Below are 22,920 nucleotides of genomic sequence, written 5' to 3'. Positions count from 1 at the left end.
TGGGTGATTCTGAGTGTTAAAAAAGGGCATGAATTAGCTCGGTGAGTCAGGGAGGGGGTGGAGGCTGGCAGGGGGCCTGCGCAGCGGCCGTTATCTTCGTGTAGAAAGCAATAAAACTGTGTTCGCTCATAAACGGGCACCACCAGGACCTATTTCCTGCTCAAATAAAATTAAAGGTGATGGATGGAGCTGAGAGCAGCAGGCAGAGTGGGGGCGGCTTAGTGCTGAGTGATGGGCCCTGTCCTGCCCCTGGCTCCGGGGGGTCTAGAGGCACAGCCCAGGCTGCCTGGCAGCCAGTCCCAAACCTCGGGGAGGCAGGGAAAGTGCAGGTATTTCAGGAGGTGGGGGAGGTAAGAAGGGTGGGTGAAAAAAATTAACAGCAACCATTTTTCAAGAACCTGCAATCCTCCTAACACCCCCATCTCCCGGCTCTGTCCCATGTCCCAGGTGATCCAGCTGAGGCACAAAGAGGTCTGAGAATTCGCTCGGTTCACACAGCCACCCAGAACATCGGCAAGCAGACCACTAGACTGTAGGACTCGGCTTTTCTATCTCTAGAAAGAGGGCAGGCAGCTCACTGCTCTCCTTCAAGCTGTGCCCAGCCAGCAGAGGCCCCAGCCACTCACCTGTCTCCATGCCCAGGAACACACACACACACACACACACACACACACACACATGCTCGCACACTCAAGGAAGTCTGGTGTAGCAATTAAATGCACTGACTCTAAACCAGACTCCTGAGTCCTGGGTCTGCTATTTACAAGCTGTGTGAGCTTGGAAAAGTCATCTAGCATCTCTGTGCCTCAGTTTCTGCCTCTGTAAAATGGGAAGATAATCAGAGTGCTGGCCTCAGAAGGTTACTGCTAGGATTAAATGAGCTTAGGTGTGTAAAGTGCTTACAACAGGTCACAGAAGTGCTGTGTGAAGGCCCAGTCTGTCTTAACCAGGTGCCTGCCTGTTTCCTGGTCCAGGCTCTCCCTGTGCACCTCAGGGTGAGGGGTGTGTCCTGGGAGGGTTCAGAAGGAGAGATTCTCTTTAGGACTCCTGCCGGGACTTCATATGACCTCAGTCCTCAGTTCTGAGGTGAAGCTCATGCCAGGCCCTGCCAAGTGCCCTGATGTTCTACTAAAGGGCCTCCTCCTCCAGGAAGACTTCTGGCTTCCCATAGTACAACCTCATTTTCACACTTGCTCCTGGGCTGGTTTCTGCTTGGCCTCAGGTCCCTTCAGGCCACAGTGGTTAAGCTCACAAGCTGGGTTCAAATCCTGGCGCTGCCATTTATCACATCATTTGAAGCAATTGGCTTACACTTTCTGGGGCCTCAGTTTCCTCATATGCACAAGCAGCATGACCATGGGGTAGTTGTAAAGATTGAATGCACAGCCTGCTTTTAGGCAATACTTGGCACATAGTAGGTGCTCAATAAATATCAGCTATTATTATAATCATTTTTGTAAGAGAGTGTTTTTTCTCCCCTTATTGAGACTGAACTCCTTGAGGTAGGGTGCTTGTCTCCTGTTAGCCTCCCTGACACCTGGGATAGATGGGGGGGGGGGGGGGAGGCCAACTAACTATCCCCTCCAGTCAGAGCTCCCCCTGCAGCCTCTGCAGGTTGCTGTACTCCAGGAGCCCCCGCTCACTTACCCGGTCACACCTTCCCCAGTGTAGGGTGCCCCCTGCAGGCAGGAGTGAGCTGGGGAGGCCCTAAGGGACAGCCCCCCAATGCCCTAATCACTCCTCCCACTGGGTCCATCTGACCAGTGAAGCCCTGAAGAGTCAGGAGGTGGCTAGGTGCCACTAGCAGGAACAGGGCACCCATCACACATACATACATGCATGCACACACACACATCAGAGCAATGGCACCTCTGGTAATGCCCCTCCCTTGGAACCCCAGGACCTGTTCCCACCTGGCTCCTCTCCTGACTAGTGGATGAGGGGCTCACATTTGTCTCTTAAGTCAGACCCCACACTTCCGCCCCCACTGGCCCCAGGCCCAGGTTACTTGCAATAACCCCCCTGCCCCCTCTCCCCAAGGAAAGACAGACAGACAACCCATAAGGAGTCCTAAAGACCTTCTGGGGTGGGGAAGGCTATGTCCCAGTGGAAAGGAAGCAGTGTGCACCCCATCCCAACTCCACCCACAAGGGAGAGTGGTCCATGCGTGGGGGAGGGGACTCACCACTGTTGGCCCAGGGCAGGTACCAGGGGCAGCTGACATTCACAAAGGAGCCAGGTGGCCCATCTGGCCAGCAGGCATAGTCATCGAAGGTCCGGTTGCAGAACAGGCCTGGGTGCAGGGGGAACAGTCCAGAGTCCTGGCTTGGCTGAGGCATCTCCCCACCGGGGGGCTGGCAGGGCAGAAACCTGCGCTCTGCTAACCTCTGCTGAGCGCTCACTGTATGCCAAGCACTCTACCCACCCAGCAGGGGCCAAGCAAGCGGACTTGGCCAGGTCCCAGCAGCAGGATTTTGAGAAAGTTTAATGTCTCTGTTCCCTTATCTGTAAAATGGAAGTAATCCTGGTTCCACAGGGCTTTGTGGGGACAGATAGGACACGTCATGTAGATAACCTGAGCATAGCAAGTGCTCAATACACGATCCCCATAGGCTGACTTCAGGGACGCGCTGCAGACGAGGGGAAATGGTAGCTCACACGGCTGTTAGAACCTTCGTAAGGTCACTGTATTGATGGCAAGAGCAGGATTTGAACCCAGGCCCGTAGATCTCCTAAACCTCCCCAATTCCCCCCAAAACATTTATTACTATGAATATGCAGTTGGGCCTCCAGCCCTGCACACACCGGGAAGTGCTGAGCAGTACACGGAATGGAGAGGCCAGGTCCTTGCTCCTGAGGGGCCCAAGCCCGGGACAAGGGAGATAGACAGCAACGAGATAGCACCCCAGAGCACAGGGCAGATGTGGCGTCCTGGAGAGGCCACTGATGCCCCACCAAGGGGCAGGGCCTTCAAAGCCTCGGGCGTTAGTTTGGTGGGGGCCCCGCTGGACTCACCTGTGGCTGGGGGTGGAGCCTCCGTCAGGAAGCGCTGGCACTGGCGCCGGTATTCTCGCCATTTCTGCACCGTCTCCGAGAGGGACACTGTGGCACCCTGGGGGGAGGGCAGAAATGGGGGCCCTTGGGTTGCAGCCAACCTCTCCCTTAGCCCCCGCCCCCAGCACACTTGGTTTCTGGATGTCCAGGGGACCTCAAGCCCCAAACCCATCAGGGGTTGGCGCCTCTGAGAAGGGGAGGGACTCAGCTGCACTTCAGAGGGAACTTTTCCCGTCTTTATCCCTCCAGGGGTCAGGTGTCCAGCAAGTGTCTACTGACTTCATGTTGTTGGGGGATGAGTGGGGGGAAGGGAGGGGAGAGTGTGCCGATCATGGTCTCATCTGGCCTCTCCTAAGAGAAAGTTCCTGAGAACCCCAGGCTCTGTGACTGCCAGGGGCTCCTCTCCCAGTGCCCAGTCAGCCTGCCTATGAAATCCTCACACTTTCAGCCATTCTAGAAGCGGAAATGCAGGCCCAGAGTGGGAGAGGGACTCGGTCAAGGTCACACAGCACCCCAAGGGGCAGGGCTAAGGCCAGACCCTGGGGTGCCTCAGATCAGCGATGGTGCTGGAGCACTCGGGGGCTGGGGGGGCGGTGGGATTCAGTGCTCAGAGCCTGGTAATTTTATCTTTTCTGCTCAAAGCAATCATGTGGGGGAGGCAACACTACCTCCCCCGCCAGTGTCCACTTTTAACATTACAACCCAGGTCAAATATCAGCTCAGCTTCGGTCAATTGGAGAGGGAGGCATCCTGAGGACCTGGGGTAAAGGCATCAGAAAAGTTCCAGAACTCCGAGGAGATCAGGCCTGTAATGGGAGGGGTCCCCACCTGTGACTAGGGGAATAGGAACCTCACTTTTAGATAAGGTAACAACTGGCCTTTTAGCACCGAGACCCAAAAGGACCCACCCAAGTGAGAAGGTCCCTTCTGAACATTTGTGCACCTCCTTTAGTTATGTCTCAGGACTGTTTCTTTTTTTTTTTTTAATTTGTATTTTTTTCTTGAACAGGCTTACGATGATACATACTCTATATGTTGAGGCTGCCGGTGCCAAAATGAACAGGGAGCACCGTGTATAAAATTTAGGACCTAGACATAATTTAAAACAAAATTCCTCTTTTAAAATTACAAAAATAGACACATGCTGAAATAAAAAGAGCTTGTTTTCAGAAGCTTGACGGGCGGTGCCCTAAGCACTTACTGGGTCTGGTTTCTAAGTAAAGCTGCCCAAGGTAGAGCTGAGTCCTGGCCTATGAGACACGCCCATAAAAGACACAGGTTGTCACGTGCTGGTCCCTGCAGAATAGGGACCCCAGGGAGGGGACCAAGCTTGCTTGAGCCCCAGCCACACTCTTGGAGTAAGTGTGCTGAGGCCACACGGGCTGCCTGAAGGATGGAGCTCTTCTGAGGGCAAAGTTCAAGTGCATTTGTTAAATAAATAAATAAAACGAACAAGGAATGGACCTCGACAGCAGCGAGGGCAGAGGCAGGATTGTAGCTACAGCTGACGCGCCAGGACAGTGCTCAGGAGAGCCGGGCCTGGTGCAAACTCCCCGCCCTCCCGAGCCCCTCATCCCTCTGCTCCGGCCCTGGCCCTCCGCGGCTGGTGGGAAGGGCAGAGAGGCTGGGCCATCTCCCTGGATCTCTCCTTCCAGGAGGAAAGCAGGCAGGAAGCAAGGCCACTGCTGGGAACCCGGACAGAAGGTATGTCTGGGCTCGGGAGTGGGGACAATGGAAACCAGAAGTCTCAGGGTGGGGTGGGGGTGGGGTTAAAGGCTAAGGTCAGCACCGTGAAGGCCAGCCTGGACACCAACGCCTCTGGGAGCTTCAAGACACAGGCAGCCCTGTCACCTGCTCTGTCTTCAGACAGGGGCTCCCTGAGGACAGGGTCATGTCTCCCCTCAGACTGGGGACTCCCTGAGGACAGGGCCGTGTCTCCCCTTAGACTGGGGCTCCAGTTTTAAGTTATAAGGATGTAGTGCACAGCATAGGGAATATAATCAATAATAGGGTAACAACCATGCACACTGGACTTACCGTGGTGATCATGTCATAAGTTATATAAATGTCTAATCACTACGTTGTACACATGAAACTAATATAACATCACATGTCATTATAATTAAAAATTTTAAAAAAAGTGCTATGAGCACACACACACACACACACACACACGCACACACACAAATCAGAACAGGGACTGTGTTTGTCCCCTCAGAGAGCTTTCTGACAATGGGGGTCCATTCATCTCCCTGCATCAGCTTAGGGTCTCCAGTACTGCTCCCCAGCCTCCCCCGCCCTCCCCCAGCACTAACTACCTGGCCTCGGGCCTCTCCCCACCAGGTGTCAAGGAAGCCGCAGGTGCCAGGCTCTGGGTGGCGGTGGGGGGATGCGCAGGCATGGGGAAGAAGATGTAGGACACAGCTCTGGCCTAAGCGTCCCCAGGCCAGGGCTGTGTCCTTGCTTGTGGGTGGGGTGGGTCCTTGATTTGCAGGATGTGACAGAGAAGGCGGTGGTGGCCCTGTTCAGGGAGTGGCTGGGCCAGGCTCAGCACAGACTCCAGACTCCTGGGAGGCTATGAGCTGGGGGTAAATGGAGAGTGGGTGGGGGAGAGACTGGGCTAGCGAGGGTGGAGGGTGGGCATTGCAGCAGGACCCAGCAAGGACAAAAGTGCAGCGGTAGGGACACTGGTGCTCCGGGGAGCGGGAAAGCCTTGACTGGTGTTCAGGGGGGTTTTCTGGGACAGGGACAGAGCAGCAGGCAGGACCTGGGACAGAGGTGAGGATCTGGTCACCACCAGTGCAGCCAAGCCCAGGTGCTCAGGTGAACTCAGTAACACCGTGGAGGTGAACAGCCCTGGCTTTGGGCTCAGACTTGAGCCTGACACTGAATTAGTTAATTAATCCCCCATAAATTAAGCTTGTGACCTTGTGCAAGAGTCTTAACTTCTAGCCTCAAAATGGGAATAATGAGTCCCTACCCACCCAGCTTGTTGCGAGGCACAGGCAAGTTAACGCTTAGAGCGGCCCTGGCACAGGCAGAATGCCCGTCCACGGCACCAGTCTCACGATGCCTGCTGCCTGTGGGACAGGGGAGAGGGGAACAAGCAGCCTGGCATCCTGGGGAGTCTGGGCCCCACCCCTCTCTCACTTTTAGGATCAACAAACTCCCCAAAGCAGGAAACAAACATATTTTCACCCAAGGACCAATCATCTGCTTAATTTGTGGCATCTTCCAGCAGCCACCATAGCCAAGTGTGGACACTCGGGACTCCATGCCCAAGGGCAGGGAACAGTGAGGAGGGGCAAGGCCCTGTCACCCGCCCCGGGCCCCACTGCGTTCCCCTGTGGTTTGAGGTCTTGCTCTGAGCGGTGAGGCGGGGCTGGGGGTGCTGGGTGGTGGGAAGACACAGTGGTGGAGGCCCCTGCCCCTCCCAGGGCAGCAGAGCTGGCCCAGAGCACAGGGCAGTGGTGAGGGGGCCCTCGGGGCCTGGGTGAGGGCAGGTGGGCAGTTTTTAAAATCGGAACTTGCCAGGCTTCCTGGGATCTCTCTGAGGGGGGTGAAGGCAAATGAGGGTGGAGCTTACAATAGGAGGGGGCGTCTCTCAGATGTAGGAGTTTGGGAAGGAAGCAGGGGGTGAGAAAGAGGTGCCAGGAGCGAGCGGTGTGTGAGCACTGGACAGGGAGTCACAAAGCACCAGGAGCTCTGGCCTCTCCGCCTCTGGTTTAAATCTCTGCTGGGACTGAAGGAACACATTTAATTTTTATGAGCCTCAGTTCCCTCTCCTATAAAATGGGCATATCAGTCCCCTCAGAGGGTTCCCGCACAGACCCAGCAAGATAGGTTAGGTGAACACATCAGGAGGTGACAAGCCCTGCAGCAGTGGGCACCGTGAGGAAGAAGAGGCGCGAAGAGGAAGGATGCGGGTGGCGGGGGCGCTCCAGGTGCTGGGTGTCCCCACAGCCCGGGAAGGCGGCTCTCCAAAGACTGGCGCTCGCCGGAAAAATCCCTCCTAGGGTTTTACTTCCCCGTGTGGATAAGTGCATTGGGTTCTTTCCTTTCCTGGCACAGGCATGACAAGGGAAGGAGGCAAGAGAGCCCGCCCGCCTGGGCTGAGGCGGGAAACGGCAGAGCCTCGCAGAGAAGAGGTCCCACAGGCAGCCATCTGCCCCGAAGGCTCCTCCCAGGACCCCACACTCCTTCCTCTCTGTGCCCTGGAGGGGGGCTGTCGGCCCCCGGCTCTTAGACACCCCTCCTTTTTTTGTCTTAAGGGCTCCAGATACATGAGCCAAAGGGCAGGGAAAGGAAAACTGCCCACAAACAACCCTCGCGCAGATACGCTGTCACACACATTGTCCCCCACGCCATCGAGCACATGCTACTTACTGAGACATGACCCAGGGTCTCTCTCACACACAAACACACAGTCAGATACACACTCGCATACTGAGACACTGCCCCCAAGACACACACACACACACACACAGGCCCCTTGACTGACATATACTCAACTCACGGTGTTACAGACACGCACACAGAGACACAACCACACATTCTGTGACAAGCACTCTGTCTCTCACCCACATGCAGACTCAGACTGGCAGACACCCCATCACACACACACACACCCCTTCCCACAGACACAGTATCACACTGTCAGACACAACTGCATGCTGAGATGCTTCACACACAGTGACTCACACACATGCAGGCTGTCACACACAAGATGTGTACAAACACACAGAGAAACAGGCCCATGGTCTGTCTCTTGCTCCCTGTTTCTATATCTCTGCATCACTGTATCTCTCTAACACACACACACACCCCGGAGCCTGCAGAGAGGCAGGTGGCAGCTCAGGCATCAGAGGGCGGGGTGTGATCTGCTGGTTGCTCCTGCCCCGGCAGCCACTTGGGTCCACACCCGGGAATGAGCCCAGCTCAGAACAATGCCCACGTGGGCCGCTGTGCACCCCGGACTCCCTCTGCCCTCCACTGGAGTGCGGAGCCGGGCCTCCCACAGCCCCTCTCCAAGCCCTGTCTTCTGCCCTGGGGAAGGCTTCCAGATTCCCGAGGACAGATGGGTCAGCTCTGCCAAGTGACCAAAGCCGTCCAGGGTGCCAGTGTCTCAGTCCTCGCCATAACCTGGTGTGGTAGAGCATGTGATCCCTACTTACAGATGAGGAAACTGAGGCTAGGGACAGTCAAGGGTTCTACCCAAGATCACCAGCTATGTGGACCCAGGTTTGTCTGGTTCTAATTTTGGGTGTCAAAGGCCTGCCTGTCCCCCAGTAGAACAGCTCCATCACAGGGGTAATGGAGAGGTAATGAACAGGAGTGGGGGTGGTCCTTCCCAGCAGGAATGGAGTGGCCTAGCTTCCCTTCTTCAGAGCTCAACTGCGCCATCCCCTTGCCTGCAAGGAACCTCTCCAGCCTGGGCAGACCTGACAGTGGAGAGCTCACTCTGTGGCCTTCCTTCAGTCCCACCTGGGTAGGCAGGCATTAGGCACGAGCCCAGCCCCGCACCCCTTGTTCCTCTCTGATCTCAAACCACTGGGTCACCTTACACAGGAAACCCTTCTTTTCTGAGCTTTTGTCCCCCCATCAGTGGCACAGACCGAGTAACTCTAGTCTTGCCAACCTCATGAACAGAAAATAGAATGCAAAATTAACCATTTTTTAGAGTTTTATACATAGGCATGAGGTTGTGTCACAATTATTGCAGTCTAATCTCAAAGTCCCTGTCCCTTATATCTCCACAGTAGCCAGGGATGTTCAAGGCCCCCCAACAAGAGCAGGCCCTGAAGTTCCACCTTCTCTTCTCAGGGCCTGACTTGTACTGCCCTCCTCTGGGCCCCAGCCTCGATATGGCCCCAGGATATTTGGCTTTTGCCCTTGGCCCAGGGCTGAGGAATGAGGGATCAGAAGAAAGGGCAGGTTCAAGGAGCCTGTCTCCTCTGGGTAAAGGAAGGACCTTTGGAGAGAAGACAAGCAGCCTCCAGAACCTCTCCTCTTCCCTTAATCCAAACCAGTCTGCAAACTTGGCCTGGAGCAGGAAGGGACCCCCCCCAGCCCAGCCCAGCCCAGCCCAGTGGAGGAAGTAAATGTGAGGGAAGCAGGTAATGGGTCTGCAGTCCTGGCTCCAGAAGGATCCCAAGTGCACCAGGGAAGCCAAGCCTGGCTGAGGGGCTGGGAGAAGATGCTGGGGGGAGGGGGGTATCTCCTGTGGCTAGGGGCCCATAGCGGGGCTGGGGCACAGGGAGAGGGAGGTAATCTAGAAAGGATTTGGGGGCTGAAAATGGACTGGCACCTTTGCTGGGAGGCACATCTGTCCACATCTGGATTCTTAAGGGGTGGAGTAGGCCCCCACCAGGGCAATAACCCCTCCTCCTGCCTCCTCCCTGTGCTGGGACACATTTCAAGGTCTGTATAGATCCACTCCCCACAGCTCTGGGGGTCGGGATGGGAGGCGATGGGAAGAGAGAGTTCCCAGCACAGGACAGGCCACCCAAGCCAGCGCCTCCTCTGCTCAAGCATCTCACAGCACCTTTGGACAACTCCCCTCGCCAAAAGCTGGCTGACCACAGTCCCCTGCCCCAGAGCCTGGGGACAGGAAAGGCAGGGAGGGCAGGAAGGCCAAGGAGGGGGCTTCAGAGGTCCTCCTGGTGGCCTGCTCTCCAGCGGCCCGAGGAGGCCAAGGTGTCTGCGTGCCCCAGTGTGTGCTCTGGTGTGTGTTGTCCACCAGGGGGGTCAGAACGGAGGGAGGGGGACTCAGGCTAGTGTAGGAGGGGGCGCTGGCTGCTTCCAGAGGGGCAGGAGCGTGGATCTTGTCTGCCTGCTGCAGGGGTTGGGGGGTGCGCGCGCATGTGACAAATTCCATCTGGGAGGTCACCAGGAAGGACAACAAGCTGTCACCGCAGGGTCCCTGGGGCTATGAGTCAAAGGCTGCGCTGGGGGGCCGGTGAGGGGTGATGGAGCCGGGTACCCACACCCCGGCCCCCGCACTCCCCGAGCCTCCTCAGGGTCCTGGACCAGCGAGGGAGCGGGCAGGCTGGGGGCAGGCGCTGCGGGGCAGGGCGCGGGGCGCAGCGGGGGAGGCTGAGGCCGGGGAGGGGGCGAGCCCGGGCTGGGGCGGGGCGCCTGGCGGGGTTTCCGAGGAGAGGGAGTTGGGAAAGTGTCGGGGCGACGCGGGCCGAAGTCAGCGCCCGGCGGCGGGGCAGCTGGCGCCCTGGCAGCGGGGCCCGGAGGCCGGGCAGCGGGCGCGCGCCGGGATGGGAGGGAGGGTCGCCCGCCGGCCCGGCCCCCCGACCCCCGCCCAGGGCGCCAACTCCGCAGTCCCTGCTCCCCGGGAGGCTCCGGCCCCCCGCCCGCGGTCGCGGAGTTTCTCCCAAGTCCCGCCGCCCCTGCCGGGACCCCGCGCGCGCCGCGCCCCCTCCGCGCCCCGGCCCCGCGGCCTCACCTGGGGGCGGGGGCCGGCCCTGCCCACCGCCCCGAGCAGCAGCAGCGCCAGGCGGAGCGGCCCGGGGGCGCCGGCCATGGCGGGGCGCTCAGGACCGGGCCATCGCTGCCACCTGCGGCACCGCGCGGCGGCTGATCCCGGGCGGCGGCGGGCGCGGGGGAGGAGCCGGCGCGGGGCCGCCCCGCCCGCGGGAGGGGCCAGGCGGGGTCCCCGGCCTTCCGCCCCGCGGCCCCGCCGCGCCCCCGCCGCCTCCCAGGGGCCCCCCGGCGAGGGAAAGCCAACCCCCCACCTACCCATTCGGGGCACCCCACGGGAAACTGAGGCCGGAGGAGCGCACGGGACTCATCCAAGGTCACACGGCCCGTCAGACCCCTCCAGGAAAACGTCGCCCCAAGAGCTGCGAGTGACTATTACGACGGGCCCCTCGGCGGGGCGGCCTCCCTCCCAAGACCCTGCTGACTCTGAGCCCTTCCCCGGGACGGCCGGGAGCAGAGGGGGGCCCAACGAAGGACGCACGGAGCCCTGGGGCGGCGGGGACGGATAGGGGCTCCCCCACTCCTGCAGCCCCCACGCCCCTCTCTGAATCGCGGGGCTTAGAACGTCCGTCGGCGCGACAGCGTGGGCCGGGCCCGCGGCTCCCCCTGCGGCTCCCGCGCGGCCGGCTCCCCGCATTGCACCTGCCGGGGCGCACCCCACCCCCAAACGTGCGGCCTGGGCGCGACGGGCAGGCTGAGGGCGAGCGCGCCGGGACGGCCCTGACTTTCCGTCCCCTAGTGCCCGTGAAGACAGGGGTGGGAGAAGGGGGCTCAACCCCCACCACCAGCACCCCCAAAGAACTCTGACGTCGCCGCTGGGAAGGGCGATGGCGGCAGCGCTCAGCCCTGGGCCAGCGGCGGGCACGTCTGGACCAGGCCAAAGGGAGAGGTTCTGCCGGAGTAGCTGTTCCTGGGGAGAGAAGGGAACTTCTTAAAGCCCAGAGGAGGCTGGATCCGCCGGGGAGGGGAGGGGGAAGGGGAGGGGAGGGGGAAGGGGAGGGGAGGGGGAAGGGAGGGGAGGAGAGGGGGAAGGGGAGGGGAGGGGGGGGAGGGGAGGGGGAAGGGGAGGGGAGGGGGAAGGGGAGGGGAGGGGAGGGGGAAGGGGAGGGGAGGGGAGGGGAAAGCGGAGGGGAGGGGGAGGGGAGGGGGAAGGGAGGGGGAAGGGGAGGGGAGGGGGAGGGGAGGGGGAAGGGGAGGGGAGGGGGAAGGGAGGGGGAAGGGGAGGGGAGGGGGAAGGGAAGGGGAGGGGAGGGGGAAGGGGAGGGGATGGGGAGTGGAGGAGAGGAGAGGGGGAAGGGGAGGGGAGGGGAGGGGGAAGGGGAGGGGAAGGGGAAGGGAGGGGAGGGGAGAGGGAAGGGGGAGGGGAGGGGAGGAAGGGAAGGGGGGAGGGGAGGAGAGGGAAGGGGAGGGGAGGGAGTCAGGAAGCCAGGAGCTCCCACTCAGCTAGAGGGATCCTCCCCAGCAAGCTCTGCCTCCACTACCTGGGAGTCTTGTCCCCTTCTCTTTCCAGAAGTCAGTCTAACAGTCACCTTCTGTGTGTCACTTAGGATGTTTGTTCAGCTGCGCATGACAGAAAACCACAAACGACAATGGCTACGCCAGGGCTCTGACCTGTAAAGCAAGGCTGGGGTTCCCGCCCAGGGCTGGAGCAGGCTGCCCGATCACCAGGGTCCGGGGCTCTCTAGCCTCCACCATTCTCATGGTCCAAAGCTCCCACCTAATGATCCAAGGTGGCTGCTCCAGCTCCAGCCCAGCCGTGACATCCACATTCCAGCCAGCAAGCGGGAAAGGGAAGACAGGTGCCCCTCCTTGCCTCTGGACGCACTCTGAGAGATGCAGTTGTCGGTCCCATCCACTGGCCATAATTTAGACACCCAGGGCAGTCTTGGCTTCAAAGGAGGCTGGGAAAAGTGCCTCTTATTCCAGGCAGTCACTGGCAAGGTTAAATATTAGACTTTTATTATTCTAGAGGAAGGCAAATACAGTTGAGCCTTGGACAACACCGGGGTTAGGGGCACTGACCCCCTTGCAGTCAAAAGTCCATGTGTAAATAACTTTTTACGCCCCCAAAACTACAGTTGTCCCTTGGTACCTGCACCCTTAAATTCACTCCAAGACCACCGAGGATGCCTGAATCCCTGGATGCTAAGGTCTCTTACACAAAACGAAGTAGAACAATGCATGCAGTCGGCCTCCACGTCCATGATTCCCAACCACAGGTCAAAAATACTACATTCAGTCTGCTGTTGGTTGGATCTGAGACAGGCCAGGAAGCCAGGGCTAGTGGCATAGGGAAACTGAGAAAGATAGCTGAACAAACTAACAAAGCAATTTACAGAAGATGCAGAAGGTCACCTCCCTAGAGAGAACATCTAGGCCTCAGTTGTATTTCAGCTCCAGACCCAAAGAAGCAGCAAAACCAGGTGGGTGACACCAGGACCAGCTACAATAACTAACGTTGCCCTGACGCTGACCAATCAGTGGAGATTAGGACCCTGAAGGAACACACCTGGAAAACTGATGAATATTTTGTTGAAACCCTCCCCTGAGACCTCTGCTAAGATTCCCGCTGGCAAGAGAGAAATAAAAGCCTCAAGACAAAGGACCCAGCAGAAGCTTTCCCTCCCAGGAGCATGCCCACACCCTCCCCTCTTCCCCCACAGGCCTGCATCTCCTAAACTCTGAGGGACCTCCCCAGGCTTGCAACCGGGGCAGCAACGGGCAGTGGCAGCTTCTGCCGGGCTAACCCCCCTGGATTTATCTTCAAGGCCCCCTTTTCTCTGACTTCTCAGTGAGCCACAGCAGCCCAGCCTAGGCTCACCTCCCCAGCCCCTTTCTTGTTTCTCTGTCCCCAGCTTTGCTAAACATCCTCTAAAATTTACCCAGACTCATGCTGTGAAATTTTTCCTGCACGAAGTCAAGAACCCGCACACTACTGGCTGGCCCTAGGCAGACCCGCTCAGGGCCAGGTCCCTTTTCTGGAAACAAATCCACAAATGGGAAACGTGGGAATCGAGAGGGCCAACCCTATATTTAGGGGAGAAAATTCATGTGTAAGTGGACCTGCACAGTTCAAGTCTCTGTTGTTCAAGAGTCAAGTGTACATATATCTAGGTGGGTGGGTGGGTGGATGGATGGACAGATGGATAGACAGATAGCTGGCTATTGAGAAGCAGCTCACAGGCTCTGCTATACCAGGGTGGAGGTTGAGGACACGAGAGGACAGAGGAAGATAAGGGGCTGGAGAAAGTATTCAGACAGAGCCAGGCCCTTACTATGAACTTATCACCCTCCCAATTACATTTATTCAGTCAGTGTCTACTGAACACTTGCCATGTGCCAGACACTGAACTAGCCCCCCCCCCCATGGTAAAGTGGTGACTAGCCTGTCCTCAGGCAGATTCTCTTCTAATGCAGGAGGGAGACATAAACAGGAGGTTACTGGGGCCAGGTAGATCACAATTTCAGTCATGACCAGCAGATAATCAGAAGTCTGCCCACAGCACTTAAAAGACCACGTTCCCTCTGCCAGGGGCTTTTTCTGACTGGGAGGAGAGTCTTGTGTTCAGCCAGTGCAGGGCAGGGCCCTAGGAGCAGCTCTCAAGCGTGACCGGGTAGGAGCGGATCGATAAATGCCCAGTTCCTCCCCGCTTGATCAGGCAACTCAGGTGTGAGCCACAGCCTCCCAGACGTCCCGGTGGGATGGAGCCCCAGCCTCCGCAGCCGTAATCTGCTCAGTAATGCACCACTCTTGGCTTCCTTCCCTGGCTATCTCACTTGCCAACAGTAGGGGACTCGTGCTTCCTGGGGACCCCTCTCAAACAAAAACAAACTGCTTGTCTTAAATCCTGTCTCAGGGTCTGTTTGTGGGAGAGCCCAGCTGGAGACAGTGGGCAAATGAGAGTATCCAGGGATGGGGGTGGCCCCAGAGGCCAGAGACACTTGGGTGGGAGATTCCTCAACCCCTTCTTTAACACCCGGGTCCCAAGCCTCGGAGTTTGTTCTGACGCTGCCTCTCATGTGCCGCCTGGATCATCTCTGTCTCACTAGAAGGCTCCGCGTGGCCCGCACGCTGTGCTCAGCCTCCGCACAGGTCTGTACCCAGTGAGTGCCCAGTGTTCCCAGACCCTCCTGGTTCTGTCTCGGGTATGATGGGTGATGCCTGGTGCCATGCCCGGGTGTTTCCGTGCCCTGCAGCTGCTGGAGGTGGTGTATTGGACACTTGGCAGCATAGTCTCCACAGCTCTAAGGTAAGTAAGCTTCAGAGTAGGGCCAAGGTCTGATTCACTTCTTCAACGACCTCACTGCTGTCCCTCCCTCCTATCCGGTCTCCTAGAGGACCCGCTTTCTAAAACCCTTCCCTGACCTCATCCCTGAGCCTGTCCATTGGTTCCCTGCCACCCAGGACCAAGTCCTCCAAACTTATTAGCACCTAAGGAGTCAGCTCGGGTCTGCCCCCAGCTTACCTTTCAACTGGCCTTTTGCAAGTACTTCCTCCCAACTCTTCACGACGTGGTCCCTTCTGTGTGAAGTGCCCTCACCCACCCTGCCTGCCTGAGCTCCCACCCATGCTTCAGGACCCAGCTCAGGCAGCCCCCCCCCCAAGAAACCTTAGAGAGGGTAGCCTAGGGGCTTTTATCAGAGGCAAGAACCCAGGAAGGCTCCCCTAAACATGGTCTTCCTCTGGGGTTCCCCAACTCCTGCTCACCCTCAGGGCCTCAGTGGAGGGGTCACCCCAGCCTGGAAGCTTTCCGTGATCCCGTGAAGGGCCCTCCCTCAAGTCCGCAGGCCCCAGTCCCTTGTGCTTCTTGCCATCGGGGTGCTTTGGAAACTTCTTGAATGTTTGCTGGTTAATTCCTTAGTGTCCCCAAACAGGGGTCCTGTTTTACTCAACTTTATACCCACAGCACCCAGTGCCATGCTTGACACACGCTTGGCACTCAGGGACTCTTGTTCAAAACACCAAATGACATGAACGGAGGCACTTACCCTGTTGTCACTGTTTCCTTCTGACTTTCCCTCATTAGACCGTGAGCTCCGGAGGGAAGGGTGTTTCCGGCTTGACCTCTGAATGTGCAGCATCACGTGGGCCCTGGCACGTCGCAGATGCTCCATGACATCTGTCCCAGGGAAATGTGTCTATCCAGGGTCCAGAGTAGGTGCTCAGAATCTGATCAGAAGGAGGATGCACTGGGAGAGAGAACAGATTATGTCCTGTCCCCTCCTCTCCCCACACTGCGGGCAGGGCCTCTAGCTAGGTCCTGCTACGGTCTGAGTGTTTGTGCCCCCCCCGATTCATGTTAAACCCTAGCCCCCAAAGTAGTGGTATTAGCAGGTGGAGCCTTTAGGAGGTAATTAGGTCATGAGAGCAGAGCCCTTGTGAAGGGGATCGGTGTCCTGATAGAGGAGACCCCAGAGACCCCCTCCCCTTCTACCTGGAAAACCGGCCTTCGGTGAACAGGGAAGTGGGCTCTGACCAGACCCCAAGCCTGCTGCTGCAGTGACCTTGGGCTTTCCACCTCCAGAACTGTGGGAAATGCATGCTCGTTGTTTATAAGCAGCCCAGTCTGTGATATTTTGTTGTAACAGCCCAAGTGGACTAAGACACACTCCCTGGAACAGAGGGCAGGGAGCTCCCTAAGGGAGAGCCTGGCTGCCAGCAGCTCAGGGGCGATGCCAGGCATCTAGGGAGGATGCCCCTCGGGCAAAGGCTCCACCCTCTGCCTCCTGCTTCCTTCTCTGACCCTGACCTTTGCCCCCTGACCCAGAGCTTCTGCGAGTAACCCTGAGTTGTGAAGTGGCATCATTTCATCCCCACTGTTCTGAGAGGATCCTGAAGCCCAAGGCAGCGAAGCAACTAGCTTTGATCCCAGACAGTTTAAGATGATCCAAGAGAGCCTGGATGCAGCGCCCCCAGGCCCGGCACCCTGCTGCGCGACCCGCAGTCCCCACACCTTGCAGAACTGTAGACAGTCGGGAACAGCTCGAGCCCAGAGCCTGGCACACAGCGGCCCTCAGTATCAGGCGGCGCCCACGTCGCCGCCGTGTCCAGTCCCCGCCCCGCCCGTCTCCCCAGGTGTGGTCGCACCAGCTGCACCAGGTCTCAGCTGGGGACGGGAAGGGCTGCTAATGCCCAGGGCCCCTGCTCAGTGCGTCCCTCCCTGGCCTGCGTGGCTACAGTCCAATCCCTGGTGCTGTCGGTGTCGCTGTCCCCACTCGCCGAGCAGCTGAGTTTCCTGGGTGCTGGGTCCCGTCCAGCTCCAGGCAGCCAGCTGGAGATGATTTACAGCCTCCTGAGCTACAGTGATTATTGCTGTCTCGGGTGAGAGCAGCCGCCGTATTTCCAAGGTGTCGCCCGTCCCTTTCGTGCCCGACTCCTCTGCTGAGAGGAGGGGGCTGCTCCCGCCTCACAGGGGGAAACTAAGTCCCGCAGAGTCAGGGACGAGCTCGAGGTCAGTTAGCGGGTCTTTGGCAGGGTTCGGGCCCCCTGGAACAGGTAAAGGAAAAAAACGGAGGTGAGAAGAGCTGAGTTCCTCCCTCTTCGCCACGTGGGGAGAAGGTGAGAGGAAACCCAGCGGAGGGGCCTGGGAGAGGAGCCTGCAGGGTGGTGGAACCAGGGAGGCTGCCAGGAGCTGCCCTGAGAGCCGGCTACTCTTCCTTTGACGGGGGGACTGTAGCAGAGCTGGCTGAACGCTCCCCGACGCTGGGCACGCAGCTGCTGCAGCTGGTTTCCTGGGGCTACTGTAACAAAGTACCTCAAGCCAGGTGACAAATGACAGAAATTTATTGTCTCAGCTCTGGAAGCCAGAAGTCAGAAATCAAGGTGTCAGCAGGGCTGGTTCCTCCTGAGGCCGTGAGGGAGTCTGTCCAGGCCCCTCTCCCAGCTCTGGCCTCAGGTGTTCCTTGGCTCTGCTCGTAGCTGGTGTCACCTCTGTCTTCACGTGTCTGCCCTCTGCATGTCTCTCTGTGTCCAAATCTCCTTTTGTATAAGGGTGCCAGTCATTTGGATTTGGGCCCATCTTAATGACCTCATTTTAATTCAATTACCCCTGTAAAGACTCTGTTTTCAAACATGGTCACGTTCTAAGTTACTAGGAGTTGGAACTTCAATATGTCTTCTTGGGAGACTACAATTCAACCCATAACACAGGCAGGCCAATCTCCCAGGCTCCCTTGATGCTTAGTGACCAATGCAAAGGGCAGGAAGTCACTAGAGGGAGGGCACCTCCAGGCTTGGCCCATGGAGCCCCCACACAGTCCTCCTCACCCTCCCTTCCCCCATCTTCTGGCCGGACACAGATGGTCCGATGCACACCTCCAAGGTCCCAGGGGACTGTGGAGCCTGAGTCCTGAACCACAGCACAGAGCAGTTTCCTGCCAACCTTTGTTGGGTTATGTGTTAAGCCGCTGAGATTCGGGGGCTGTCACTGCAGTTAGCTCCCCTGACAAAGAGCTGGCATGTGCCCCGAGCCTGTCTGGGGACAGGAGTAGTCTGTCCAAGCAGAGGGCTTCTGGGGGTCCCTCTTTGTGGCTGCCATTAGGTGAATGGGGCCCCTTCTCTGGGTCCATCTCCTCCCCTGGTGCCCTCTCCTCTCCATGGAAGGGGCTCCGGGTCTGTGCAGCCGGGGCTCCTGGGCCTGGAGCGCACACCGTTCCTTCCTCTCCCTCTGGCTCCTCTCCACGCTTCACCCTGGTGCTCCTCTCTGGCAGCCTTTTCCTCTGGAGAGGAGGCGGCTGGGGGCCCCGAGGGAGCGATTATGACGGAGCCTACATTGTCCCCTCAGAGAAGTCAAGCTCTGCAGGGAAAGAGGAACCATGCCAAATCTCACATGCTCGGAAGTCAAAGGAAAAGGACCCGTCACACCGGCCTTCTCATCATGGACTTTCAGCGGCTCCATCGTGGCTGAGAAATCCACTGTGACCAAAATGAGAACTGAAACCAACATCAACCCGAGTCTAAAAAGAGAGATGTCATCAGACTGACATCTAACCATCCCACCGGCAGGCAGTCTCCTTTTTGGAAACTCCCCAGCTGGTCCCCTCTCTCAGCACCAGCACCAGCATCAGCACCAGCACCAGCACCAGCACCCGCATCATCGTTCAGCCCAGCCCATCACAGGCCTCACAGGCCTGGGAGGAAATGCTCTGCAGAGCGGCTTGTGGGGCCCCAGAAGCTCCCTGAAAAGAAGGGGTCTGGAGCCCAGGCAGGGAAGCTCACTTCCAGGTGATCACCTCTAGGGCTGCGTCAAGGTCACTGCAAAGCCTCCTCAGAGTCCCCCAGGGCAACAAACAACCAGCACACTGGGCAGGCCGGACCCCAGCAACAGCCCGATCCTCATCTGGGAGCCTGGCAGACCTCGCCTCCACGGACACACTCAGGCTGGACCAAATTGCCTCCCTCAGTTCTGCATAAAGGGAGTGTGGTAATCCACCCACTCCCTTCTAAATAATAGAAAATAGATCCGGGCCACCTGCTCCCAGTGGCCTGCACCATCTCGCCTTGGTTGTCTGAGTGTGGGCTCAGTTGTCATCACGGCCCCCTAGGACCTCAAGGTCACACCGGGATACGGGCTGAAGTGGCTGCAGCCAGCAGGGCTGACCCTGCAGATGTCTCCTCCATCTGCCTCCACAGGCTCATGGCCCAGAAGTTTCCATTCCCTCTCCCTCTGGTCATGTCTCTCAGTCCCGTCTGACTTGTGACATGGTCACACTTCAGAATTGGAGCCTGGCCTCAGGGGAGCCGGGAGTCACCTCTGTTGTTGTGTTTTGACCCTTCGACCTGGCCTGAAGTGGACCTGCAACCCTGCCCGGGAGTGCCATTCCCCTGGCAAGGCCTGCTCAGGACCACGCCCTTCCCTGCCCTGGAGCCCTGGCTCCGGATGCACCCCAACACGCTCTGTTTCTGGCTCATTTGCCAAACAGGATAGCAAACAACGCTGATGAACCTACTTGCACCTAATGGCTCAGAAGTCCAGGCCCTGCCACCCGGGCGTTCTCAGGGCGGCTCCGCAGGGGTGTGTGTGCACAGAATTAATCCCAAGCCTGGCAGTTCTGCCACAGGAAAGGGGACAAATACCCCTCCACGAGGAGAGCTGATGGCGCTGGTGCTGTGGGCGGGCTGCAGGCCTCAGCGTCCTGGAATGAGAGGCCCCGGGGCTTTGGCTGCATCGGCAGGCTGGGCTCTCAGTGTGGTCAACACCAGGGCTCAGACCCTGAAACTCACGGCGGCAAGCTGAGGACAAGGAGCTGGTCCTCATCATCAAGCCAGGCTGCGGGGTCCAGGACACGAGGACTAAGCCCCTAAGATCAGTCTGTTTCCTCTGTGTGAGATCACTGGCTTTTCCGGGGATGCCCCTCAAAGACGAGGCTCTGAGGATCATGCTTGAGCAGCAGCAGACCTGGGCTGGCCAGCAGGCCAGGCTCAAGGCAACGGTAGTCAGTGGGGACGATAGTGGTCATGTTGGTGTGGATGTCAAGTGGCCCAAGGAGGTACCATTGCCATCGGCATGGCCTTCCTCCTGGCCACGCTCTGCCTGCTACCACTGCGGTTCTGGCCCTGGCGTCGTCTCGGTCCCCGTGCCTGGGAAGCTGCTGCTGACGGCAGGTCTTGGCCAGCTCTGCCAGCCTTGCTGAAGCCACTCCAATGTCGCGTCCGAGACCCGCAGCTCTGACCTCTGCAAAGAGACGGTTCCCCAAGTCTCCCATCAGGACCCCACTAACCCCCAGCAGAGTGTCCAGGGGTGGCCTCTTTATGGTGCTTTAGCACAAGAAAACTCAGTAAATTAAACCTGAAAGCAAACAGCAAACAACTTCCACAAGCATGCAGCCCGGCAGGTGCTGAGGAGCAAGTGCTCGCACAGGCTCCCTGTTACCGCAGGGTCAGGGAAAGGCCCCGGCCCGGGCTGGGAGGGCCTGGCTCTTCCTGGGTCTCCACCACACTCCTTTGCCCCGACAGCAGGCTGGCTGACTTTCCGAGTCTCCACTCCCTCGCCTCTGTGGTAATCTCTGCTTTGGCCTGCGGACAGGTTTGTTGTGAAAGTCTAATGAGATCGTGTACCCACAAGCTTTGGAAACGACAAAACGCCACTTATATTCAAGGAACCACCACGGTCACACCCACATTGCTCTTGACGCCCAGCATCGCAGGCTTCCCTCCCAGCTCTCCCGGTCACGGTCCCGCGCAGCCAGCCCGGATGTGCTGTCGTGGCTTAAACCGGGCCTGCCGTCGTCCACATCTGGCCTTCGCTCCGGCTGTGCCCTCCTCCTAGAATGCTCCTCTGGTCAAATCCACGCATCCTTCATGGCTCAGCTTCAGTTCTACTTCCCCCAAGGACCTTGCCGCAGCCTCCTCTGCGCTCCTGCGCCGCGTCGTCTCAGAGCGGTGACCTCTTGGCCTCGCTGTGCGCAGCTGGTGCTCCCTGCGACAGCAGGTGCCCCAGGGCAGGGCTCCGCTGGCATCCCACCTGCGTGGAGCTGCACAGAAGGCGCTGAGAGCAGCATCCCGCGTTGCGACGAGTTGGAAAGGACCTCAAGAGGTAATCAATGTGATGGGGGCCCGGAGGCAGATGCGTGTGGCCAAGCTCCAGGGGAGAGGGTCCATAAACAACTTTTGACAGAAAAGCCCAACTTCAAAGCCCAGCAATTTTAGATTATATTTGCATTGGAGGCTTTTACAATAACAAAACTTTAGATTTATGTTTCCGTGAACAGATGTGGAAGGGAAATCAATTTCTCATAGGATTGGCTTATTTGTTTTTATCGCAGTGCTAAATATTATGCACGAAGTGACAAATGAATACATAAATCGGCGCAGGACACGTGCGCGCACTCCCCCGGGCGAGGAAGGAGCGGGGAGCCGCCCGTTTCTTCCCGTGGCTGGATGTGGCAGGTGTCCCACGGCAGGCCGGCCACGCTGGAACTCCCGCAGAGATGCTGAGGCTGAAGGGGGCTCTCAGCCGGCAGCTCCGGGAGCCAGGCTCCTCCCCAGAAGAGGAACGCCGCTCACACACGTTTCGGGGACACGGAGAGCGGAGGGCTGGCGCATCTTGCCTCTGGCCCCGGAGCTTTCCTGGGGCTGCGAGAAGGGTGTCAGGAAAAAGGGCTGGTGGCCCCTGGCTCCCCGCCCCCTCCAGGATGGGAGGAGGAAGGTGGAGAAACACCCCAGACTGGCCCCGACAGCGGTTCCCTCTGGCCCCAAGTGACCATCTGCCACCCCTGGGCGTGGCTCCTGGGTGAGTCACGTGAGCAAACAAAGTGTGAGCGGGACCTCCTCCTGCGGGACCTTCCTCCTGGGGGGCAGAGAGGGCAAGGCGGGGAGAGGCCAGGGCAGGACTCGTCTGCTCATCCCCTGGGCCACCTGCCCCACAGCCCAGGGTCCACGGCCAAGGGAGGGACCCAAGGGGAATGTGGGCCCTGGGACCCGCGAGGGGACACTGCAGCCGTCTGCTGGCAGCCGAGGACTGGCTTTGGCTTCCAGACAAAGCAGACCAGGCAGGAAGAGCAAATCTATTCTCCAGAAAAATTCCATAAACATGGAAAAAACCGAAAAGCGACTGCTTTCCCCAGGAGAGGGGATGACACATAAGAGACAAAGCTTCTGACGTGGTCTCGCTAATGCCAAGCAGTTGGTTCTCTGGTCTGGGGGGAGAGAGAGGGAGAGATATTTTTCTATTTGCCTGGCAACCTCTCATTCAGGTTCTTATCGTGATGGACAGTGGTGTCCTTTGGGGGGCAACAGAAGAGGGACAATAAAAAGGGGAAGGGTTTGCGTAATCAGGAAGGAACACGAGGAAACCACAAAGGACAGACGGGTGTCCTCGCCCCTCAGACTCGGGGTGAAATCCCCCATCGCATGACCGAGGAGGCTGGGGTTCCAGCGACAGCTACCCATGAACCTGTCAGGTGGGGGACTGGGAGGGTGCCCACCCCCATGCATAACACCGTGTTGAGGAAGCTGCGAGGGAGCCAGGGAATTAGAGCCCCAGGCATCCAATACCTGCACCCGGTCAAAAAGGTTTTTTCCTGCAGACAGAGAGCGGGTTTTCCTGAAGCACCGCAGCCTGGGAGGAAGGAGCGGAAAGGCGGGAGCTGCCAGCCCCGCACAGGAGCGAGGCGGGAGAGCTGCGCTGCTCCCGGGGACACCTGTTCAGTTCGAACTGTTTGTGAAGAACCAGCTGTCACCCACCACATTTCCAAGGAGGGTGATTCCCCAGGCCCTGGAGGAGGGAAGCAACTTCCAGCCCCTCCCTCCCTGGCTCCTCCTGGGGAGACTGGAGCAGGTGGGGACAGCTGCTCCCCCGCAGCTCCTCAGGAATGGGTGTTAAACCAAGAACACTTTCATCTCGTGAGCATTACTTCAAAATGCTTATGCTCGCC

At 58.5% G+C, this 22,920-nt stretch overlaps 1 protein-coding gene across 1 annotated transcript in view; it reads right to left on the bottom strand.

Annotated features, from left to right (window-relative positions):
* Nucleotides 1-10,626, bottom strand: part of GLP1R (glucagon like peptide 1 receptor) — a 33,252-nt gene extending 22,626 nt beyond the window's left edge. The window contains exons 1-3 of the mRNA XM_081140925.1: nucleotides 10,511-10,626; nucleotides 3,016-3,112; nucleotides 2,186-2,293 (exon numbers count right to left, since the gene is read on the bottom strand). Coding sequence (XP_080997051.1) covers nucleotides 2,186-2,293; nucleotides 3,016-3,112; nucleotides 10,511-10,588 — 283 coding nt within the window. The 5' untranslated portion in view covers nucleotides 10,589-10,626. The remainder of the gene's footprint in view (nucleotides 1-2,185; nucleotides 2,294-3,015; nucleotides 3,113-10,510) is intronic.
* Nucleotides 10,627-22,920: the final 12,294 nt, after the last annotated feature.

This window comes from Miniopterus schreibersii (assembly GCF_964146895.1).
Source record: "Miniopterus schreibersii genome assembly, chromosome: 6".
Classification (NCBI taxonomy): Eukaryota; Metazoa; Chordata; class Mammalia; order Chiroptera; family Miniopteridae; genus Miniopterus; species Miniopterus schreibersii.
This window is presented reverse-complemented; position numbering and strand designations above follow the sequence as displayed.